This window comes from Cherax quadricarinatus, chromosome 20 (genome assembly GCF_038502225.1).
Source record: "Cherax quadricarinatus isolate ZL_2023a chromosome 20, ASM3850222v1, whole genome shotgun sequence".
Taxonomy (NCBI): Eukaryota; Metazoa; Arthropoda; class Malacostraca; order Decapoda; family Parastacidae; genus Cherax; species Cherax quadricarinatus.
The window spans coordinates 42266043-42287346 of record NC_091311.1 but is presented as its reverse complement, the minus strand read 5'-3'; the positions used below and the strand labels follow the sequence as shown (position 1 = coordinate 42287346).

Genomic DNA, 21304 nt, shown 5'->3' with positions numbered 1-21304 from the left:
ACCAACGTCAAAGACCTGGGAGTGATGATGTCGGAGGATCTCACCTTCAAGGACCATAACATTGTATCAATCGCATCTGCTAGAAAAATGACAGGATGGATAATGAGAACCTTCAAAACTAGGGAGGCCAAGCCCATGATGACACTCTTCAGGTCACTTTTTCTATCTAGGCTGGAATATTGCTGCACACTAACACCACCTTTCAAGGCAGGTGAAATTGCCTACCTAGAAAATGTACAGAGAAGTTTCACGGCGCGCATAACGGAGATAAAACACCTCAATTACTGGGAGCGCTTGAGGTTCCTAAACCTGTATTCCCTGGAACGCAGGAGGGAGAGATACATGATTATATACACCTGGAAAATCCTAGAGGGACTAGTACCGAACTTGCACACGAAAATCACTCACTACGAAAGCAAAAGACTTGGCAGACGATGCACCATCCCCCCAATGAAAAGCAGGGGTGTCACTAGCACGTTAAGAGACCATACAATAAGTGTCAGGGGCCCAAGACTGTTCAACTGCCTCCCAGCACACATAAGGGGGATTACCAACAGACCCCTGGCAGTCTTCAAGCTGGCACTGGACAAGCACCTAAAGTCAGTTCCTGATCAGCCGGGCTGTGGCTCGTACGTTGGTTTGCGTGCAGCCAGCAGCAACAGCCTGGTTGATCAGGCTCTGATCCACCAGGAGGCCTGGTCACAGACCGGGCCGCGGGGGCGTTGACTCCCGGAACTCTCTCCAGGTAAACTCCAGGTACATACAGAGGTACAAAAAAATACAGGTAAGAGCAGCATGCCAAAGCCACTTATATGCATAGCATTACGGGCTGGCTTAAAATTAACTTACGATTAACTAAGCAATGATGAAATCAGTGATAAAACATTATTGTAAACAGATAACTATAAAGCACAAATAAGTATTACAAAGACAAGGTCATATGGTTGCATGCATTGCTGTACATTCAGTCGAATGGAGTATTCTGTTAGGTAGTGTATTTAAAAAAATAACAAAGTTAGATTGGGTCCTAGGTTTAACATTTGTGTGATATAATTGTGAGTAACATTTAGGATATACAATTTATAAGGTTCAGTATTTATTTGGTTTTGAGTGAGTAAGTGATCTTTGAGAAGAGACTTGAATTTATAAACAGGTAGTGTTTCTTTTATATTTACAGGTAATGAATTCCAGATTTTAGGGCCTTTTATGTGCATTGAGTTTTTGCATAGCGTGAGATGGACACGAAGAACATCAAAGAGTGATCTGTGCCTTGTGTTATGGTCATGTGTTCTGTTGAGGTTGGCAAGGAGATGTTTGAGGGGAGGGTTAATGTCAGAGTTAAGTGTTCTATGTATGTAATAGGTGCAATAATAAGTATGGATGTTTTGTATGGTCAGTAGGTTGAGTGTTTTGAATATTGGTGGAGTGTGCTGCCTGTAGTGAGAATTTGTTATCATTCTAACTGCAGCCTTTTGTTGGGTAATTAGTGGTCTGAGATGGTTAATTGTTGTTGAGCCCCATGCACAAATTCCATAGGTGAGATAGGGGTAAATAAGAGAGTGATAAAGGGCCAGGAGGGCTGACTGTGGAACATAGTACCGTATCTTCGATAGTATGCCTACAGTCTTGGAAATTTTCTTAGAAATTTGTTGTATATGTGTATGAAATTTGAGTCTATTATCAAGGTGGATTCCTAAGAATTTTCCCTGTTAGCTTTGTGATAGGTGATCTGTTTATCGTTATGTTAAGATGTACATCTGTAGCTCGGTTACCAAACTGAATGAAGTAGGTTTTGTCAATGTTTAGTGTAAGTTTGTTAGTCCTCATCCAGGTAGATATTTTCTGTAATTCGGTGTTTACAGTATTGGCTAGCGTGACTGGGCTCGGGTGAGAGAAGACGTATGTAGTGTCATCTGCAAAAAGTGTGGGTTTGAGTAATTGCGAAGCATTTGGTAGGTCATTTATGTATAGGAGAAAGAGAAGAGGGCCAAGGACACTTCCCTGTGGGACACCAACTGTAATTGGTTGTGCGGAAGAGCTTGCCCCATTTGCGTACACATATTGGCTTCTGTTGCTGAGGTATGACTTGAGGTAGTTGAGGGAGTGCCCTCTAATACCATAGTGTGACAATTTTACGTGGAGCAAGTCATGGTCAACTGTATCAAAAGCTTTACGTAAGTCAATGAAGATCCCCAGTGGGACTTCTTTTTTCTCTATTGCAGTGTATATATGTTCTAGCATGTGTATAATAGCATCATTAGTATTTTTATTAGGCCTGAATCCAAATTGGCAGGGGTTGAGAATGTTTTGGGAGATGAGGTAGGAGTAGATTCGTTTATGAATTAATTTTTCGAAGATTTTTGAGAGAGGGTGTAAATTGGATATTGGCCTATAGTTATTCAACTCTGTTTGGTCTCCTTTATGGATCGGGATGACCCTTGCTATTTTGAGAACTGTAGGGAAGGTGGAGGATTCAATGGATTTGTTAAAGAGTGTTGCAATGATTGGTGATAGTACTTGTGACACTTTTTTGTATATAAAGGGTGGTAAGGTATTTAAATCTCCTGCCTTGTTTTTTAGTGCGTTTATAATAAGGGAGACTTCGTATGGGTTAGTCGGAGCTAGGAACAGTGTGTTCGGGTAGTTGCCAGTGAGGTAGTCATTTGGTGGGGTATCTGAGCTTGGGATTTTATTGGCAAGGTTTTGTCCTATAGTGGAGAAGAAATCATTGAGTCTGTTTGCTGTTTCTGTTGGTGAGAGTTGGGGTTCATCTGATTTTGCTAATTTTATTTCGCTATTTCGTGATATCTTTTTTGTTCCCAGAATTTGTGATAGGGTCTTCCAGGTCTTTTTTATATCACCTCGTAAGTTGGATAATCTGTTCTCATAATACAATTTTTTTGCCCTTCTTATCAAGCTGGTTAGGATTGACGAGTAACGTTTTGTTTGGTCTCTGGTTATGTGACCCATTCTGTACTGTTTTTCATATCGGTGTTTTGTATTTATGAATTTGAGAATGCTGGGTGTTAGCCAGGGACTATTCAGTCTCTTAGCTGTCATCTGTTTAGTTTTTTTAGGGCAGTGCTTTTTATAGAGGTATTGGGTCTTTTTTAGAAAATTATCAAAACATTCGTCAATATCTGTATAGATTTCTAGCTCAGTGTGCCAGTCAATGTTTGTTACTGCTGTTGTGAAGTTATTAATGGCTGCCTCATTGTGAAGTCTGAAGGTGACTTTAGTAGTGTCTTGGGGTATTTTACCAAGAGTTGTTATGAGGAAAGTAGGGTAGTGGTCTGTGGTATTATCTGTAATTATGCCTGATTTTAAAGGGGATATGGTGTTGGTCCAGATGTGGTCAAGTAGGGAAACACTAGTCTCCGTAACTCTTGTAGGTTTTGTTACTGTTGGTTGCAACATGCAGTTACTCATTGCGTTTGTGAATTCAGTAACGTGTGGGTCCTGGTCTTGCAGGAGATTTATATTGAAGTCACCTGAGAGTAGTAAGTGATCTTTGTTCATGCGTGCATCAGTTATCATACTTCCTAGGTTTTGACTAAATTGGCTAATGTTTGATTGTGGAACTCTGTAGATGTTTATCACTGTGAGAGGTTTTTGTAGGTATTTGGATTTGAATTTAGCTATTATATATTCCCCATGTTCATCCCTTCTGCAAGTATTAGTGATACATTCTAGTTGGTCTGAGTAGTATATAGCTGTGCCACCCCCTTGTTGGTCTGTCCTACAGTTGTGTATGGCTCTGTAACCAGGAATGGCATAGACATCTGTAGTATCAGGCTTTAGCCAGGTTTTAGTTAGTGTAATTATGGTCATATTGGCATGCAAGGAATTTAGTAATGCTAGGAGGTCATCGTAATGCTTGCTTAAAGATCTGATATTGTAGTTAAAGATAGTTATGTTGTTGTTGGCACTGAGAAGTGCCTTTGATTGTTCTGCTGTGTAGTAATTACAGTAACTGTTTGAATCATTTAAGTCATTAAATAAGAGGTTGGTATCAGGATCAATGCTTGTAATCATAAGATTTGTAGTGAATCTATAGTTAGAATTAAGTATAAAACAAAGTAAATATTCTAAAGCTAAAAAAATAGCACCTGAATTATTTAACAAATGTAAAAAATAATGAGCGAAGGTAGTTTTTTAAAGCTAAAATAAAGGAGACAATATAAAAGGGACTAAAATAATTTGTGGTGAACAAATAAAGTGATGATCAAATAATGGAGCTTGGGAATATGATAGTAGGTAGTACTTTAAAGGTAATTCTTTAAAGTTAGAATTATAATATAAAATTATAATATAAAAGGGACTAATATAAGTTGTGGTGAACAATAAAGTGGTAATCAAATAAATGAGCTTTGGAATATAATGGCAAAATAGTGAACTTATTAGCACCTTGATTATTTTAACAATTGTGAATATATGAACTAAGGTAGTTATATAAAGCTAAAATAAAGGAAAAAAATATATAAGAGACTACAATTAAGTAATGGTAAACAAAGTTAAATGGACAGATAGTCACTATGAAATAATATTGGTTTAGGAGTAAGATCTGATTTGTAATATTAAATAAGTTGAGCAGTTTATTGCACAATAAAAAGTAAAAAAAAATGAGGTAGTTGGTACTAGCTAGCAAAAGATAGTTTTGGTACTTGTAAAAAAGTAATTGGAATATACACTAATTGCACACACAATAAAAAGTGACTAAAAAAAACAAGTAGTGGTAAACAAAATTAAATGGACAGGTAAGAACACTGAATAATATTAATTTGGAGTAAGATTTGACTTGTAACACAAAATTATGAGCAATTAATAGCAGTAAGAAAGAAGTAAAAAAGTATTGGAGGTAGTTAGCATTAGCTAGTGATGAAAAAAATAATAACGCACAATATAATAGTAACATACACTATATGCACCACACGTATATATGTATTAAGGGCACTTATCTAATCCGTTACAGAAATGTCAGCTTTTCTAAGGAAGGTAGAGAAATCATTGAGATATCGGACGACTGGACAGGACAGCTCCAGGAACCTCTGATAAGCTCTCTAGATTTGTGTGTAATTCTGGCCAGCATTATTTTCATAGATTTAGTTAGAGTGAGGTTTTCTGAGTATGATACACATTGGTCTCCAGTCAAACTGGTGAGTGATATTAGGATATATTTTCCTTCTGTTATGTAATTGTGTATATACATAACCATTTATTATTTTTAATATACAGTCCACAAATTTATATATTTACGGGCTGTGGCTCGTACGTTGGTTTGCGTGCAGCCAGCAGCAACAGCCTGGTTGATCAGGCGCTGATCCACCAGGAGGCCTGGTCACAGACCGGGCCGCGGGGGCGTTGACCCCCGAAACTCTCTCCAGGTAAACTCCAGGTCTCTCCAGGTATTCCTGGTGTATGTATATTTCATTTAATTAATAGGTCCAGAGCAACTTGTGGTTATGACAGTGGTAGGTATCGAAGGGGGACATTTTTTGCGACCTAGATGTCCCAAATTCCTACTTGTCTATGTAACATTGATAAATAATAATTATCTTTGTTATTATTTACTGTTATGTACATAATTAGTTACATTCAGATAAATGCAATTTTCCACAGGTATATTAGGAAGCATTTCTTCAGCCATAGACTTGTCAGGAAGTGGAACAATCTGGAGAGTGATGTAGTGAAGGCAGGATGCATACATAGCTTTAAGGGCGCAGTTACTGAGTCTGAGCCTAAATACACCAAAAAATCGAAAAAAATATGGAAAATGAGTTATTCATACAGAAAAATAGCTTAACTCTTTGGCAACACAATGGTACAAGAATCAATGTTCTACAACATTTCTACAAGAAATTATAGTCATTTATATCAGGTATGGTGGCGGCGATGTAGGCCATAATATAGAGAGAGTCCACCAGCAATATTCGATATAAATGAGTTACTCCTCGTCCCCTTCTTCTATTGTTTGGTATGTGAGTGATAGAAAACGGTGTTTTGAAGAGGATAACTGCACTAGAACATCAGTTTACTAAGAAATACACGGAAAAAAACACGATTTCCGTGCAAAAAAAAATTTTTTTTGAGACGGTAGGCCTGCCGACGTTCTAGGCCTATATCTCGGAAGTAACTTATTCACTTATTTCGCTCCATAACTCCATTATTAATGATTGTATTGAAATGATTTTCACAGACAATATAAAACAAAGTGTGTTTGAAATAGAGACGTAAAATTTTTTGGAATATCTCAAATATTTTTGATTTTATGTGGGGTTAAAAGGCAGATATTTTGGCGAATGCCAAAAATTTTGTCAAATGTATTTTTTTTTAATTTGATAATAAGATATATTAGATGAAATGGCTATGTTAAAATGTCATGCTAGTTGTATTCTAACAGTTGGGAATGTCGGAAGTGCCACTCGTAGTGCCAATTTGTCAGGGGATGCTGCCATATATAAAAATTATGTTTATATTTTTTTCTCTGTTGTTTGTTGGCCAATCATACTGAAACTTTGTCACATGCTTCTACATATGCACCTCTAAAAGTACACCAAAAATAAAATAAATCGGTTGAAAAATAAAAAAAAAAAAAAAAAGTTAGTAACTTTGTCACATGCTTCTACATATGCACCTCTAAAAGTACACCAAAAATAAAATAAATCGGTTGAAAAATAAAAAAAAAAAAAAAAAAGTTAGTAACTGAAGAGATACAACAAAGCTCATGGAGCAGGGAGAAAGTGGACCTACCAGCGGTCAGCGAAGAGGCGGAGTCAGCTGTGAATCGACCCCTACAACCACAAATAGGTGAATACACACACACCGCAGAGGCTTGTAGCCAAAGGCTGCAAACCTCACCAAGGAAAAGGATCTTGAGGTGTGTATAATACCGAGTACATCTGAGGCGCACATCAACTAAATAGCTGCTGCAACATATGGGCGCCAGGCAAACCTAAGAAGAGCGTTTCGACACCTTATTAAGGAATCGTTCAAGACTCTGTACACCGTGTACCTCAGGCCCATATTGGTGTATGCAGCATTAGTATGGAACCCACACCTGGGTCAAGCACGTCAGGAAATTTGAGAAAGTGCAAAGGTTTGCAGCTAGACTAGTCTCGGAGCTAAGAGTATGTCCTACGAGAAGAGGTTAAGGGAAATCAACCTGACGACACTGGAGGATAGGAGGGATAGGGATGGGGGACATCATAACGACATATAAAATACTAAGAGGAATTGACAAGGTGAATAGGGACAAGATGTTTCAGAGATGGGATACAACAACAAGGGGTCACAGCTGGAAGTTGAAGACGCAGATGAGTCACTGGGATGTTAGGAAGTATTTCTTTAATCATAGAGTTGTCAGGAAGTGGAACATTCTGGGAAGTGATGTAGTAGAGGCAGGATCCATACAGAGCTTTAAGAAGAGGTTCGATAAAGTTCACGAAAAAGGGAGAGTGGACCTAGTAGCGATCAGCGAAGAGGCGGGGCCAGGCGGTATGAATCGACCCCTGCAATCACAAATAGTTGAGTAACCCACCCCAACCCCCATCCCCTACCTGTAATAGGGAAATCGATCCATGATGAATCTATAAATCCCAGCTAGCGTCACTTTCTGTCCGGGGGCGCTCCTGATGGCCATGGCGATGAGAGCGATGTATGAGAAGGGCGGTTTCTGGTGCACTGTGTGGCCAGAAAACACTATTATTGGACTATGTGTGTGTGTGTGTATATATATATATATATATATATATATATATATATATATATATATATATATATATATATATATATATATATATATATATATATATAGATATATGTGTGTGTATATGTATATATATATATATATATATATATATATATATATATATATATATATATATATATATATATATATATATATATATGTATATATATATATATATATATATATATATATATATATATATATATATATATATATATATATATATATATATATATAATATATATATATATTATATATTATATATATATATGTAATATATATATATATATATATAATATATATATATATATATTATATATATATATATATATATATATATATTGGTGGATGAATTTGGTAGGGTGTGCAAAAGAAGAAAATTAAAGGTGAATACAGGAAAGAGTAAGGTTATGAGGATAACAAAAAGATTAGGTGATGAAAGATTGAATATCAGATTGGAGGGAGAGAGTATGGAGGAGGTGAACGTATTCAGATATTTGGGAGTGGACGTGTCAGCGGATGGGTCTATGAAAGATGAGGTGAATCATAGAATTGATGAGGGAAAAAGAGTGAGTGGTGCACTTAGGAGTCTGTGGAGACAAAGAACTTTGTCCTTGGAGGCAAAGAGGGGAATGTATGAGAGTATAGTTTTACCAACGCTCTTATATGGGTGTGAAGCGTGGGTGATGAATGTTGCAGCGAGGAGAAGGCTGGAGGCAGTGGAGATGTCATGTCTGAGGGCAATGTGTGGTGTGAATATAATGCAGAGAATTCGTAGTTTGGAAGTTAGGAGGAGGTGCGGGATTACCAAAACTGTTGTCCAGAGGGCTGAGGAAGGGTTGTTGAGGTGGTTCGGACATGTAGAGAGAATGGAGCGAAACAGAATGACTTCAAGAGTGTATCAGTCTGTAGTGGAAGGAAGGCGGGGTAGGGGTCGGCCTAGGAAGGGTTGGAGGGAGGGGGTAAAGGAGGTTTTGTGTGCGAGGGGCTTGGACTTCCAGCAGGCATGCGTGAGCGTGTTTGATAGGAGTGAATGGAGACAAATGGTTTTTAATACTTGACGTGCTGTTGGAGTGTGAGCAAAGTAACATTTATGAAGGGATTCAGGGAAACCGGCAGGCCGGACTTGAGTTCTGGAGATGGGAAGTACAGTGCCTGCACTCTGAAGGAGGGGTGTTAATGTTGCAGTTTTAAAAACTGTAGTGTAAAGCACCCTTCTGGCAAGACAGTGATGGAGTGAATGATGGTGAAAGTTTTTCTTTTTCGGGCCACCCTGCCTTGGTGGGAATCGGCCGGTGTGATAATAAAAAAAAAAAATAAATATATATATATATATATATATATATATATATATATATATATATATATATATATATATATATATATATATATATATATATATATATATATATATATATATATATATATATATATATATATATATATATATATATATATATATATGTCGTGCCGAATATGTAAAACTGGTCAATTAGCAAGAACTCATTTAAAATTAAGTCATTTCTAAAATTTTCTCTTATACGTTTAAAGATATATTTTTTTTCATTAATGTTAATGTAAAAATTTATAATTTTGCACCAAAAGGAACTTAGAAAACTTACCTAACCTTATTATAACAAGAACAATTTATTTTAGTCTAACCCAACTAAACATTTTTTAGATTTGTTTACAATAATTTAATACCAAACAAACACAGTGAAATATATTTTTTTTTGTTAGGTTCAGAATGATTTTGGCGAAATTATTGCATACACAAATTTTCACTTGTCCTATGGCAAGATGAACGTTGCTATTTAAGCCAAGATCGCAAGTTCTGCCTATTCGGCACGACATATATATATATATATATATATATATATATATATATATATATATATATATATATATATATATATATATATATATATATATATATATATATATATATATCGTGCCGAATAGGTAAAATTGGTCAATTAGCAAGAACTCATTTAAAATTAAGTCTTCTAAAATTTTCTCTTATACGTTTGAATATATATTTTTTTCATTTGTGTTAATGTAAAAATTAATAATTGTGTATCAAAAGAACCTTAAAAAACTTACCTAACCTTACCTGGAGAGGGTTTCGGGGGTCAACACCCCCGCGGCGCCTGGTCTGAGACCAGGCCTCATGGTGGATCAGGGTCTGATCAACCAGGCTGTTACTGCTGGCCTTTATTATAACAAGCTCAATTTAATTTAGCCTAATTCAACTAAATATACTTTAGATAAGTTTACAATAATTTAACAATAAACGAACACAATGAAATACATTTTTTTCATTAGGTTCAGAATGATTTTTGCGAAATTATTGCATACACAAATTTTCACTTGCCTTATATGGCAAGATGAGCGTTGCTATTTAAGCCAATATCGCAAGTTCTGCCTATTCGGCACGACATATATATATATATATATATATATATATATATATATATATATATATATATATATATATATATATATATATATATATATATATATATATATATATATATAAACGGGGACCACCTGGTGCAAATTGTGGGACCCATATCCTCGGAGAAGTGGATAAAAAGGCTTCAAGGAAGAATATTTGATTTTTTTTCCTGAAGCCATTTGAATATTCCACTTCCCCTACCACCCCATTTTTTCATTCTTTTTTACCAATAGGTATATTTTAATACATAACATGGTACAAAAGATTTAAGAGATACATTGTTGATATAAAGATGGCATATATAGTACATGAGGTGAACATGAGGTACATGTCTAGTACATATTGTTACGTGTTTGTCACTGATTATAATGCGAAAATCTCATCCAACTCCTCAGAGCTGGGGCGTGTGCATTACCCCTCTGAACAGCAGCGCTGAGTCGCTGGAACAGAAAAATAGCTACCCTGGGATCCCTAGTTACCCTGATGAGTCTTTTGCCTAACTCCTTAAGGAACTTAGATGCACTCTTTCCCCATGAGACAAGGGTCTCGGAGCCCATGAGAACAAATATATAATGATGGGCAAGTTCTCCGTATTATCTAGACTTTTGGGATTCCCTGAAGCTGGAAGCTGCTCCTCCTTCCTCCCTGGTGTATTGGAGATAGGTATCAGCACATGTGTAGTCCCACACCACCTGTTTGCCGTTTGTCCAGGCTCGAAGGGTGATACCATCTGGACGCTTTCGGCTCCCATCAGATCTGCATAGTTGGGGTGGCTCTCTAATGCTGGGCATCCGGCTGTTATGAGGCTCCTCTTGATAATGTTATGAACCTCTTCATGTCTTGTAATCTTTCCCTCGGATTTACGGCACACAAGACCATGGTACCTGAATCGGTCTGCTGCTTCACTGCCACAAATACACCTGTTTTCGGCGAGAATAGGGGTGGCAAGTCGAAGGGCAACACCAGTGCGGATGGTCTGTGGGTCGAAGTGTGTGCCAAGACTGGAGTTGGGAACAGCCAACAGAAAGTCCCCTGCATGAGAAGATCTCACTGCCTGGAGGCGGGCTCTATCCTTCCCCGACACACTCTGAAACCATGGTTGAGGCTATGTTCTCCACTACTGGGCCATCCCAGTGTGACTGTTTGTAGTTGTTGGGGGGTGCAGGTCTAGTTTCAGAGCCCGTTAGATTATCCCAGATCATGGCTCCGTCAACGAACTTTTGATCATGGACTCCAATCTTGTCCCTAAGATGTACAGGGAGAATCGCTGCTACAAGTCCACTGAATGCAACGGATGAGGACAGGAAAGCTGGTTGCGCAATTCATGATAACTTGCGGACACCAATGCCTCCTAGTCTGACTGGAAGTGTAGCTTGGTTCCACTGCCCATCTTCTAGAGTAAGGTAAAGTACTTTCGTAAAAATCTGCCTCAAGCAAGATACTGTCATATTCGTGCAGTATAGGGTTATCATATGAAGGAAATGTGTTAAGCTGGGAAGACTGAAGCACTTTGTGAGAAGGTACAGGCATGATGGGTGTCAGGATTGCCTATTCATATATATATATATATATATATATATATATATATATATATATATATATATATATATATATATATATATATATATATATATATATATATATATATATATATATTGCTAACAGCATCACTGATTAATTGATTTTGCTATTAGCTACTTGAGCTGAAGGACTCACACTCGTTGAGTAAAATTGATTGATTGATTAGAATACAATGATGTCTTCACCTGTCATTGTAAATGTTACTACAATCAGAGGTAAACAATGAAAGTTAACCATGCCAGAGGTGTGGTATGGCATTTGTTTAACAAATACACACAAGCAGTTTGTACAAAATGTTTGCGTCTTTGTTAAACAAGCGAAGTTGTACTATGATAGTTGAAGACAGGTGGTGACACACCTGGCACTGTTGTTAAACCGTTAATCTTGTTATCTCTCCTGGGGTGTGAACATTAAGCTTTTTACACAAACGCACAAACGAAATGGGCCTCAGAAACAAATATTAAGTTCAATGAGGACAAATTTCAATTACTCTACTATGGAAAACCCGCGAAATAAAAACTGGATCGCAGTATAAAACAATTTACAATCACAAAATAGAGAGAAAACTAATGTGAAGTGCCTGAGAGTGATATTGTCAGTGAATCTCACTTTTAAAGATCACAGCAATGTCTCCATCACATCTGCTAGGAAAATGATAGGATGGATAATGATAACCTTCAAAACTAGGGTTGCCAAGCCAATGATGGTTCTTTTCGAATCGCTTGTTCTAGTGCTGTGCACTAACGGCCCCTTTCAAGGAAGGCGAAACTGCAGACCTGGAGAATATACGGAGAACTTTCACTGCACGTATAAGTAAAATAGAGCACCTAAATTACTGAGAACGGTTGAAGTCTCTTGACCTGTACTCCCTGGAATGTAAGGAGCGCTGCAATAGGCCTTTTGGCCCATGCGAGGCAGATCCAACTCACACCCACTAATGTATTTATCTAACCTATTTTTAAAACTACACACGGTTTTAACTTTAATGACGCTACTTGGGAGTTTGTTCCACTTATCCATAAAATATATACTTGGAAAAATCCTGGATGGACTAGTCCCAAATCTGCACACGAAAATCACTCCCTACGAAAGCAAAAGACTCGGCAGGCGGTACAACATATCCCCTCCCAATGAAAAGCAGGGGTGCCATGAGTAAGAACATAAGAATGGAGGAACACTGCAGAAGGTCTACTGGCCCATACAAGGCAGATCCTTATCAAAACCACCCCTTCCCAAAGCTACCCAAAAATTTACTCCCGTACCCCTCCCGCTGCCTACAACTGCTTCACCTCACCTGTCTGTAGTATATAAGCCCCTTGGCACATATGCTGTATTCTTATAGAGTAATGAACTGATTACATCGATTTCAGGCTGAGGGACTAGTTATCTCAAAACTCCTGATCTTCACCATTTTTCTTTGTACTGGACTGATGAAGCGTGGCTTCAGCAGTCTAATTTCCATAATAAAGATACCAAAGTGTTGCAAATGTGTCTAATTTACGAAATACAGACTTAATGAACCACATTCAGGAGATAGGCCTCACAGTCAAACTATATCGGTAGACACAATTATGTCAGGTTTTCACTGTAAAGCGCCTTCATCAGTCACTAATTTGACTCTTTACAACAGTGAAATGATGACTGTGATTAAGAGGAGGATCTGTCTGCCCTCAAGGGAGGGTCCTTGAGGGGCTCTTGATCTAAGAAACTGGACTAATTCTTTACTTCCTTTGAATGAACCTGAGTGTCTACCAGAAGCTTGGCGCTTCCCTGTGATTGAAATGATGTGTGGTATTATGAGGCATCTTATAATCAAGATGTTAGAAGGCTGATCACAGGGCTGAAGCAAGAAAGAAATAACTCGTCTAAAATATATGAATTATTATAATTATAATCAAGGGGAAGCGCTAAACCCGGAGGATTATACAGCGCGTGGTGGGGGGGATGTGGAAGGCATTCAGGCTTAATTCGGGGAACTGGAGCATAGATCCAATTTCCTAAATCAAGAGCCCCTCACCAACATCAAGGAACCTTCCTTGAGGGTAAAAAATACATGAAACTTGTACACCAATAATACAAACGTTTCTCTTATACAAGTCAATAAAATTATGAAACAATCAGAAAGAGTATCTCATAAGCGCTGCATTCAGCATCAGATTTGTTTAGCGTTTTCAAATATTATTTTAGGTTGGGCTAAATGTTGCTAGGTTAGGCCGAGTTTGGTTATGTAAACGTATAAAAACTTATATTCAACAGTATATAAACAAAGACACGTGGAAAATTTGCGAGAGCATCACTGTTGGTGGTGGGAGACTGTTATTGTAGACGAGGTTGCTTACCTTCACTCTCCTGTGTTGGAGCTCCCAGACGATTTGACGGAAAGAGGAGGGAAGCAGACAGTGAGGACGGGTATGAAGCTGGGAATGAGGAGGTAATGAGGTGCGAAAAATAGAAGGGAGAGGGATAAAAGGGAGACAGAGGGAGGTTGGGATAAGCGGTGGTGGAGGCAGATAGCGCATTCATTATGAATTCAGGTGTTGTTTTGGACCTGACAATATAGATGAGGGAGATGACAGACAGCTTCCCCGTGCGACCAACCAACGGCAACTAAACGTGTCTGCCAGAGAGACATCTTATTTAAAGGCCAAGTTAGTTTGTTTGAGTTTACTCTTGTGTTATTGTTTACAATGGGAGGCCAAACATTTGCTCCATTGAAGGGTGCCGCGAGGGACCACCACAGCGACCTTCTGTTTGTTTTCATACACACACACACGCCCACCGTACGCATATACACACGCCCACCGCACGCACACACACACGCCCACAGCACGCATACACAACGCCCACCGCACGCATGCACACGCCCACCGCACACATGCACACGCCCACAGCACGCATACACACACCCATCGCACGCATACACACGCCCACCGTACGCATACACACGCCCACCGCACGCATGTACACACGCCCACCGCACGCATACCCACACGCCCACAGCACGCATACACACGCCCAGCGCACGCATGCACACACGCCCACCGCACGCATACCCACACGCCCACCGCACGCATGCACACGCCCACCGCACGCATGCACACACGCCTACCGCACGCATACCCACACGCCCACAGCACGCATACACACACGCCCGCCGCACACATACACCCACCGCACGCACACACACACACACACGCCCACCGCACGCACATACACGCCCACCGCACGCACATACACACACGCCCACCGTACGCATACACATATAGACAAACACACAAAGAAGACCACAGAGTCACAGACGGAGTACAGGTTAGGTCAAATGCTGCAAACCTCACTCAAGGAAAAGGATCTTGGGGTGAGTATCATACTCAGCACATCTCCAGAGGCGCACATCAGTTAAATAACCGCTGCAGCACACGGTCGCCTGGCAAACCTAATACATGTAATAGCGTTTCGACATCTGAGTAAGGCGCCACTCACGACACTGAACATCGTGTACGTCAGGCCAATATTGGAGTATGCCGCACCAGTATGGGACTCACACCTGGTCAAACACGTTAAGAAATTGGAGAAAGTGCAAAAGTTTACAACAAGACTAGTTCCCGGAGCTAAGGAATATGTCCTATGAGGAGAGCTGAACCTGACGACACTGGAGGACAGGACGGATAGGGAGGACATTATAACGATATATAAAATACTGAGGAATTGATAAGGTGAATATTGCCAGAATGTTTCAGAGATGGGACACACGACCAATGGTACACAACTGGAAAACGAAAACTCAGATGAGTCATAGGGATGTTAGGAAGTATTTCTATAGTCAAAGTTGTCAGGAAGTGGAACAATCTGGAGAGTGAAGTAGTTTACCTGGAGAGTTCCGGGGGTCAACGCCCCCGCGGCCCGGTCTGTGACCAGGCCTCATGGTGGATCAGAGTCTGATCAACCAGGCTGTTACTGCTGGTTGCACGCAATCCAACTTACAAGCCACAGCCCGAGTGGTCAGGTACCGACTTTAGGTGCTTGTCCAGTGCCTGCTTGAAGACAGCCAGGGGTCTATTGGTAATCCCCCTTATATATGCTGGGAGGCAGTCTTGGACCCCTAACACTTATTGTGTTGTCTCTTAACGTGCTAGTGACACCCCTGCTTTTCATTGGGGGGATGTTGCATCGTCTGCCGAGTCTTTTGCTTTCGTAGTGATGAGATTAAGACACATGTGCAACATCTGGGTATCTTTATTGTAAACGTTTCGCCATCCAGTGGCTTTATCAATACAAATTCTAGGACATAACTTGAAGACAGTAGAATTATGTACAGAAGATGAGGTAATCAGTCCCTCAACCTAGGAGTAGGTGCAAAGAGCACCTACTCCTAGGTTGAGGGACTGATTACCTCATCTTCTGTACATAATTCTACTGTCTTCAAGTTATGTCCTAGAATTTGCATTGATAAAGCCACTGGATGGCGAAACGTTTACAATAAAGATACCCAGATGTTGCACATGTGTCTTAATCTCATCTTGTCGGTATTATATACCTTTCGTACACAGCTTTCGTAGTGAGTGATTTTCGTGTGCAAGTTCGGTACTAGTCCCTTTAGGATTTTCCAGGTGTATATAATCATGTATCTCTCCCGCCTGCGTTCCAGGGAGTACAGGTTCAGGAACTTCAAGCGCTCCCAGTAACTGAGGTGTTTTATCTCCGTTATGCGTGCCGTGAAGGTTCTCTGTACATTTTCTGGGTCAGCAATTTCACCTGCCTTGAAAGGTGCTGTTAGTGTGCAGCAATATTCCAACCTAGATAGAACAAGCGACCTGAAGAGTCATCACATACATATACATACACATACATACATATGCACACACAAAACAAATAAACAACAGTAGCGACCAGCGAAGAGGCAGGGCCAAGAGTTGTGAATCGACTCCTACAATCACAAATAGGGAAGTACAAATAGGTGAGTACACACACACACACACACACACACACACACATAGGGAGCTAGGAGCTGTGAATCGACCCCTGCAACCACAAATAGGAGAGTACACACACACAGGAGTAGACCAGGAAAGACTACAACTGGACCTAGACAAGCTGCAAAAGTGGTCAAACAAATGGCTACAGAAATTTAACACCTGCAAATGAAGTCATGCAAATTGGAGAAAGACAACAACGTCCAGAACAGCGTACAGGTTCGGGGAACAAAGGCTGCAAACTTTCCTGAAAGAGAAGGTTCTCAGGGTGAGCATAATTCCGAGCACTTCACTTGAGGCACACATTAAACTAAACAGCCGCTGCAGCAAACTTAAGACTGCCAAATTTAAGGGCAGCTTTCAGGACCTTACACACAGCATATGCCAGGCCCATCCTGGAGTTTGAAGCGCCAGTATGTAAGTTTATTCAGGTATACACAAATACAGTTACATAGATTATCATACATAGCAACATATGTGTAGAGAACCTAGGATAACCCAAAAAGTCAACGTGACTTATTTCCATTGGAGTCCTTTATGGAACTCACATCTGATAAAGCATGTAAAGAAGCTGGAAAAAAGTGCAAAGGTTTTACAAGGAAACTAGTCTCAGAGTTAAGGGGTATGACCTATGATAAGAGGCTATAGGAGCTAAACCTGAAGACACTAGAGGACAGGACAAGAGGTGACAGGATTGCGAAATCCAAAATTTACTTTGCTTGTGACAATGCTAGCAGATTCAAAATCATGTCCCGATACACAAATAACCCGCACATAGGAGAGAGAAGCTTACGACGACGTTTCGGTCCGACTTTGTCCATTTACAAATCACACTAACACAAAAGGGAGGGAGTAGTATATATAGGCGAGGGGAGGGGGGCAGGGATGGGACAAAGAGAGGAAGGAAATTCAATTTAATTCAAATTCAAAGTTTATTCTCTATAAGGATTACAATGCTGAGTTTACAGAAATTTGGTTATTGTGTGGTTTACATGTAGTAAAATAGTGATTACAGAGTGTACCACTAGAACGCTTAGCATGGCTAGGCATTTCGGGCAGACTTAGTTTTATTCTTAATTGTAAAATATTACAAATTATGAGGTAAGTTGGTATTATGGCTAAGTGACTAAATACTAGTTTGTGAGTTTAGCAATGTGAATGCTTTTGTTTTGGCACAGTACATAGTTTCAGTATTGGAGTATCACAGGATTCATTATTTTAAGATTAATATTTCTGTTTATGGTCAAATGAGTGAGTGAGTGTAAGTGTGAACCACCAGGTGGTATTCGTGTAGTTAGTTGACGGGGTGTATCAGGGAGATAAGATGTTTTCTAATGGTAGTTTTGAAGGTGATGAATGTGCCTGCAGTTCTAGAGTTCTCAGGTAGGGTATTCCAGATTTTAGGGCCTTTGACATACATTGAATTTTTGTAAAGGTTTAGTCGGACACGGGGAATGTCGTAGAGATGTTTGTGTCTGGTGTTATGCCTGTGGGTTCTGTCACAACTATCAAGAAAGCGTTTTAGGTCAAAGTTGTAGCGGTAGTGATAATGCTGGTAGTGGTAGTAGAAAGTAGTTTTAGTGCCGCAAGAGATAAAAAGGGTAGTGAAAAGTGAAGGGAGGTAATAGTAGTGGTAGTATCAATAGTATTAGTAACGGAGTGGTAGTCGTAGTACCACATGATATTCACATGGACCAGTAGGCCTGCTGCAGTGCTCCTTCTTTCTTATGTTCTTAAGGGGTAGAACCAAAAACACGGGAAAGGGGGAGAGAGGGAGGAACTGAAGGACAGAACACACCTAGTCAAATATTGAAACATATATTGTGAACTGTGAATATTATGCAAAGAAGTCGGGGCTTGAAGTAAGAATGTGTGTGATTACTACAAATATAAGTCAAGAGGGCTAACGTGGGGTTGAGGTGGTTTGAGCACTTGGAGAGGAATAATTATTATTATAATCATAACTAAGCGTTAAACCCACAAGGATTATACAGCGCTGCAGAGGAGAGGAAGACTACAATGGTTAAATTTTTTTTTAGTTGTTTCCTAAGCGGCTAGTTCACTGTGCACCTCACGCTCACCTTGTTAGCATTAGCGCAAAAACAGGACTACAGAGGTCACAGTGGGTCTTCATCAGACACTACTGAACATTGTTACATCACTAGAAAGAAATATTACTCATTTCATATTTTACAATTACTTCATATAGTTAATGTACACAATACAGCAAGGAATACAATAACAAAAAATTAAACTGTACAGTCGTATGTTAGGTAAAAGGACACAAGTGCAACTAATGTGACATTTTATTGTGGTCTGAAGTTTTATGACTGATCGCGGGTTCTATTCCCACCCGTGGTATGGTTTCTTAAGTAGTTTCCACACGCTTGATAACAACAAATACGACACAGTTCAGTTTGTAAGGTGGAAGCCCATTTATTAATCCTAATATAAATCTGGGGTGGAAGGAAGGGCAGGGGTCGTCCAAGGGTCTGAGGGAGAGGGTAAAGGTGGTTTCGAGTGCTGGGGGCTTGATCATTCAACAGGCTTCTTTGAGCGTGTTAGTTCGGAGTGGAAACGAGTGGTTGTTATGGCTTGACGTGCTGTTGAAACATGAACAAGGTAACATTTATGAAGGGACTCTAGGAAACTGGTTAGCCGGACTTGAGTACTAGAGGTGGGAGGTGCAGTGCCTGTACTCTGAAGAAGGGGATGGGATAATGAAGTTCGGAGGGCCATCTGAACTATGGTGGCAGAACACTACTGGCAAAACAGCAATTGAATGAATGATGGTGAACGTCTTTCCTTTTTGTCTGGGGTCACCCTACCTCGGTGGAAGACAGTTGGTGTGTTAAAAATAAGGAAGCTCCACTGCTTTTATCACCTGGTCGTGATTACAATCAGAAAAAAATGTCTCCGTCTCCTACATTCACCATAGCTTCCTTGTGTCACTTTCTCTTTGTTAGTATTTAACTTCAGATGAAGACAAGAGACCTTTCAGTAGCTTCCTGGGTGTTAAAACTGTCTTTGTCAAGGTTAGGAAAAATGGTAGCGATTGAGAGATGGGGTGAGGAAGAGATGGAATGAGGGAGGAGAGTGTTGGAGGAGTGTGTTAGAAGCAAGAGAGCAGTGACTGGGGCCACACTCGTCGTGGCTCTCCCTCTCCTCTTGTTGTAAAACATCATTTGTACCGGAGACGTTTATTTTGTTTATTTTTCTGCGAACACTTGTAACGGTTTTTGTGTGTGAATAATTCACGAAAATTTATGTTCAGTTTTAAAGAAGGTGGCATTTTTTCTTTGTGTTAAAATTGATGTTTAGATATAAAACTATTTATGTAACTTCCGTTACTCCCTCTCTTAATTTGCTTATAACATAAAACATAAATTTCTAATATATGTCTTAATTTACCCGTCTTAACGCTTTTAGGAAGTAGCATATAGGCCTTGTGTGTAGTCATATGCTCCTGCTGCTGTCCATAGCACAATGTTGCCAAATCTGAAAATCTACGGTAATTAGCGCAAAAAAATATACTTAAAACTGGTGTATGTGTGTAGCCTCTATGATGCACATGGCTGGCTACACCATGTCCAAATTTGTGTCATTAAATGCTTTATAACTATATTTAGAGGGAAGTTCTAAACAGGTAGGAGTCATACAGCGTCTAGGGAATGGGGGGCAATCATATCTGATCAAAAGAAGAAAAAGGTACCTTCAGTTCCTTAGATCAAGAGCTCTTCACCGACATCAAGATGGTGGGTTCCCGTGACAACTGGTTACTGAGCAGTGATAACTCCCGGCCTCACCCAACACCAGCCACTCCTAACATAAGAATGACATATTTACTGGAGCTTGATCCCTAAGGGTTGGGCGCATTTTGCGATAATGACGGCTATTTAGAATGTATTAGCCAACTATTACTAAAATATAGCTATTAAGTACTCAAGATTAAGCTATGCATGATGTCATTCATAAATTTCACTTGACATGTGATCTGACAAAAGCTTAACTTAACTCCCACGCTCAGCGTGCTGAGTCAGGTGTAAAGTCATATGTGAGGTGACATCTCAGTCTTATACGTTGGTGTAGACCACTGGATATTTAACTAGTTAACGAGTCATCATCTAACAAAGACCCGTTTTAAGAGACACTTGTTCCTGAACAACAAAAATCTTTCCGTATCACCGTCGACACTTCTGTGACCCAATCAGTTACATGGTAACATCCCGGTTAGTCTACTCAGTCTACCCCTATTTCGTCTGCTCTTAATTGATCTACTTCTAGATCATCTATTCCTATTATGACTCATTTCGAAATAAAAACTATCATTATTTTGTGTGTATTTTCATGCAAAACATGAACTAACCATAATGACAAAATAACACATACAGCAGTAATATTAAAACATTTATATCAAGCGTGTTATTAAAAACCAGAATTTTGATAACCATGTATTTATAGACAATTCATACAGGTTAGATTACGTTAAATTTGGTTGGTAGGTTAGGAGAGGTTAGAGCAGGCGATGTTAAGTTAGGTGAAGTGAAG

At 39.5% G+C, this 21304-nt stretch overlaps 1 protein-coding gene across 2 annotated transcripts in view; it reads right to left on the bottom strand.

Moving 5' to 3' along the window:
• The window catches only part of LOC128700878 (fork head domain-containing protein L1), a 41480-nt gene extending 20988 nt beyond the window's left edge, over positions 1-20492 (bottom strand). The window contains exons 1-2 of one of the 2 annotated variants that reach the window (XM_070086998.1): positions 20469-20492; positions 7557-7680 (exon numbers count right to left, since the gene is read on the bottom strand). In XM_070086998.1, the coding sequence (XP_069943099.1) occupies positions 7557-7639 (83 nt within the window). In that variant the 5' untranslated portion in view covers positions 7640-7680; positions 20469-20492. Of the gene's footprint in view, positions 1-7556; positions 7681-14125; positions 14393-20468 lie in introns of those variants that run through there. The other variant, XM_070086997.1, reaches the window with a different exon arrangement.
• Positions 20493-21304: the final 812 nt, after the last annotated feature.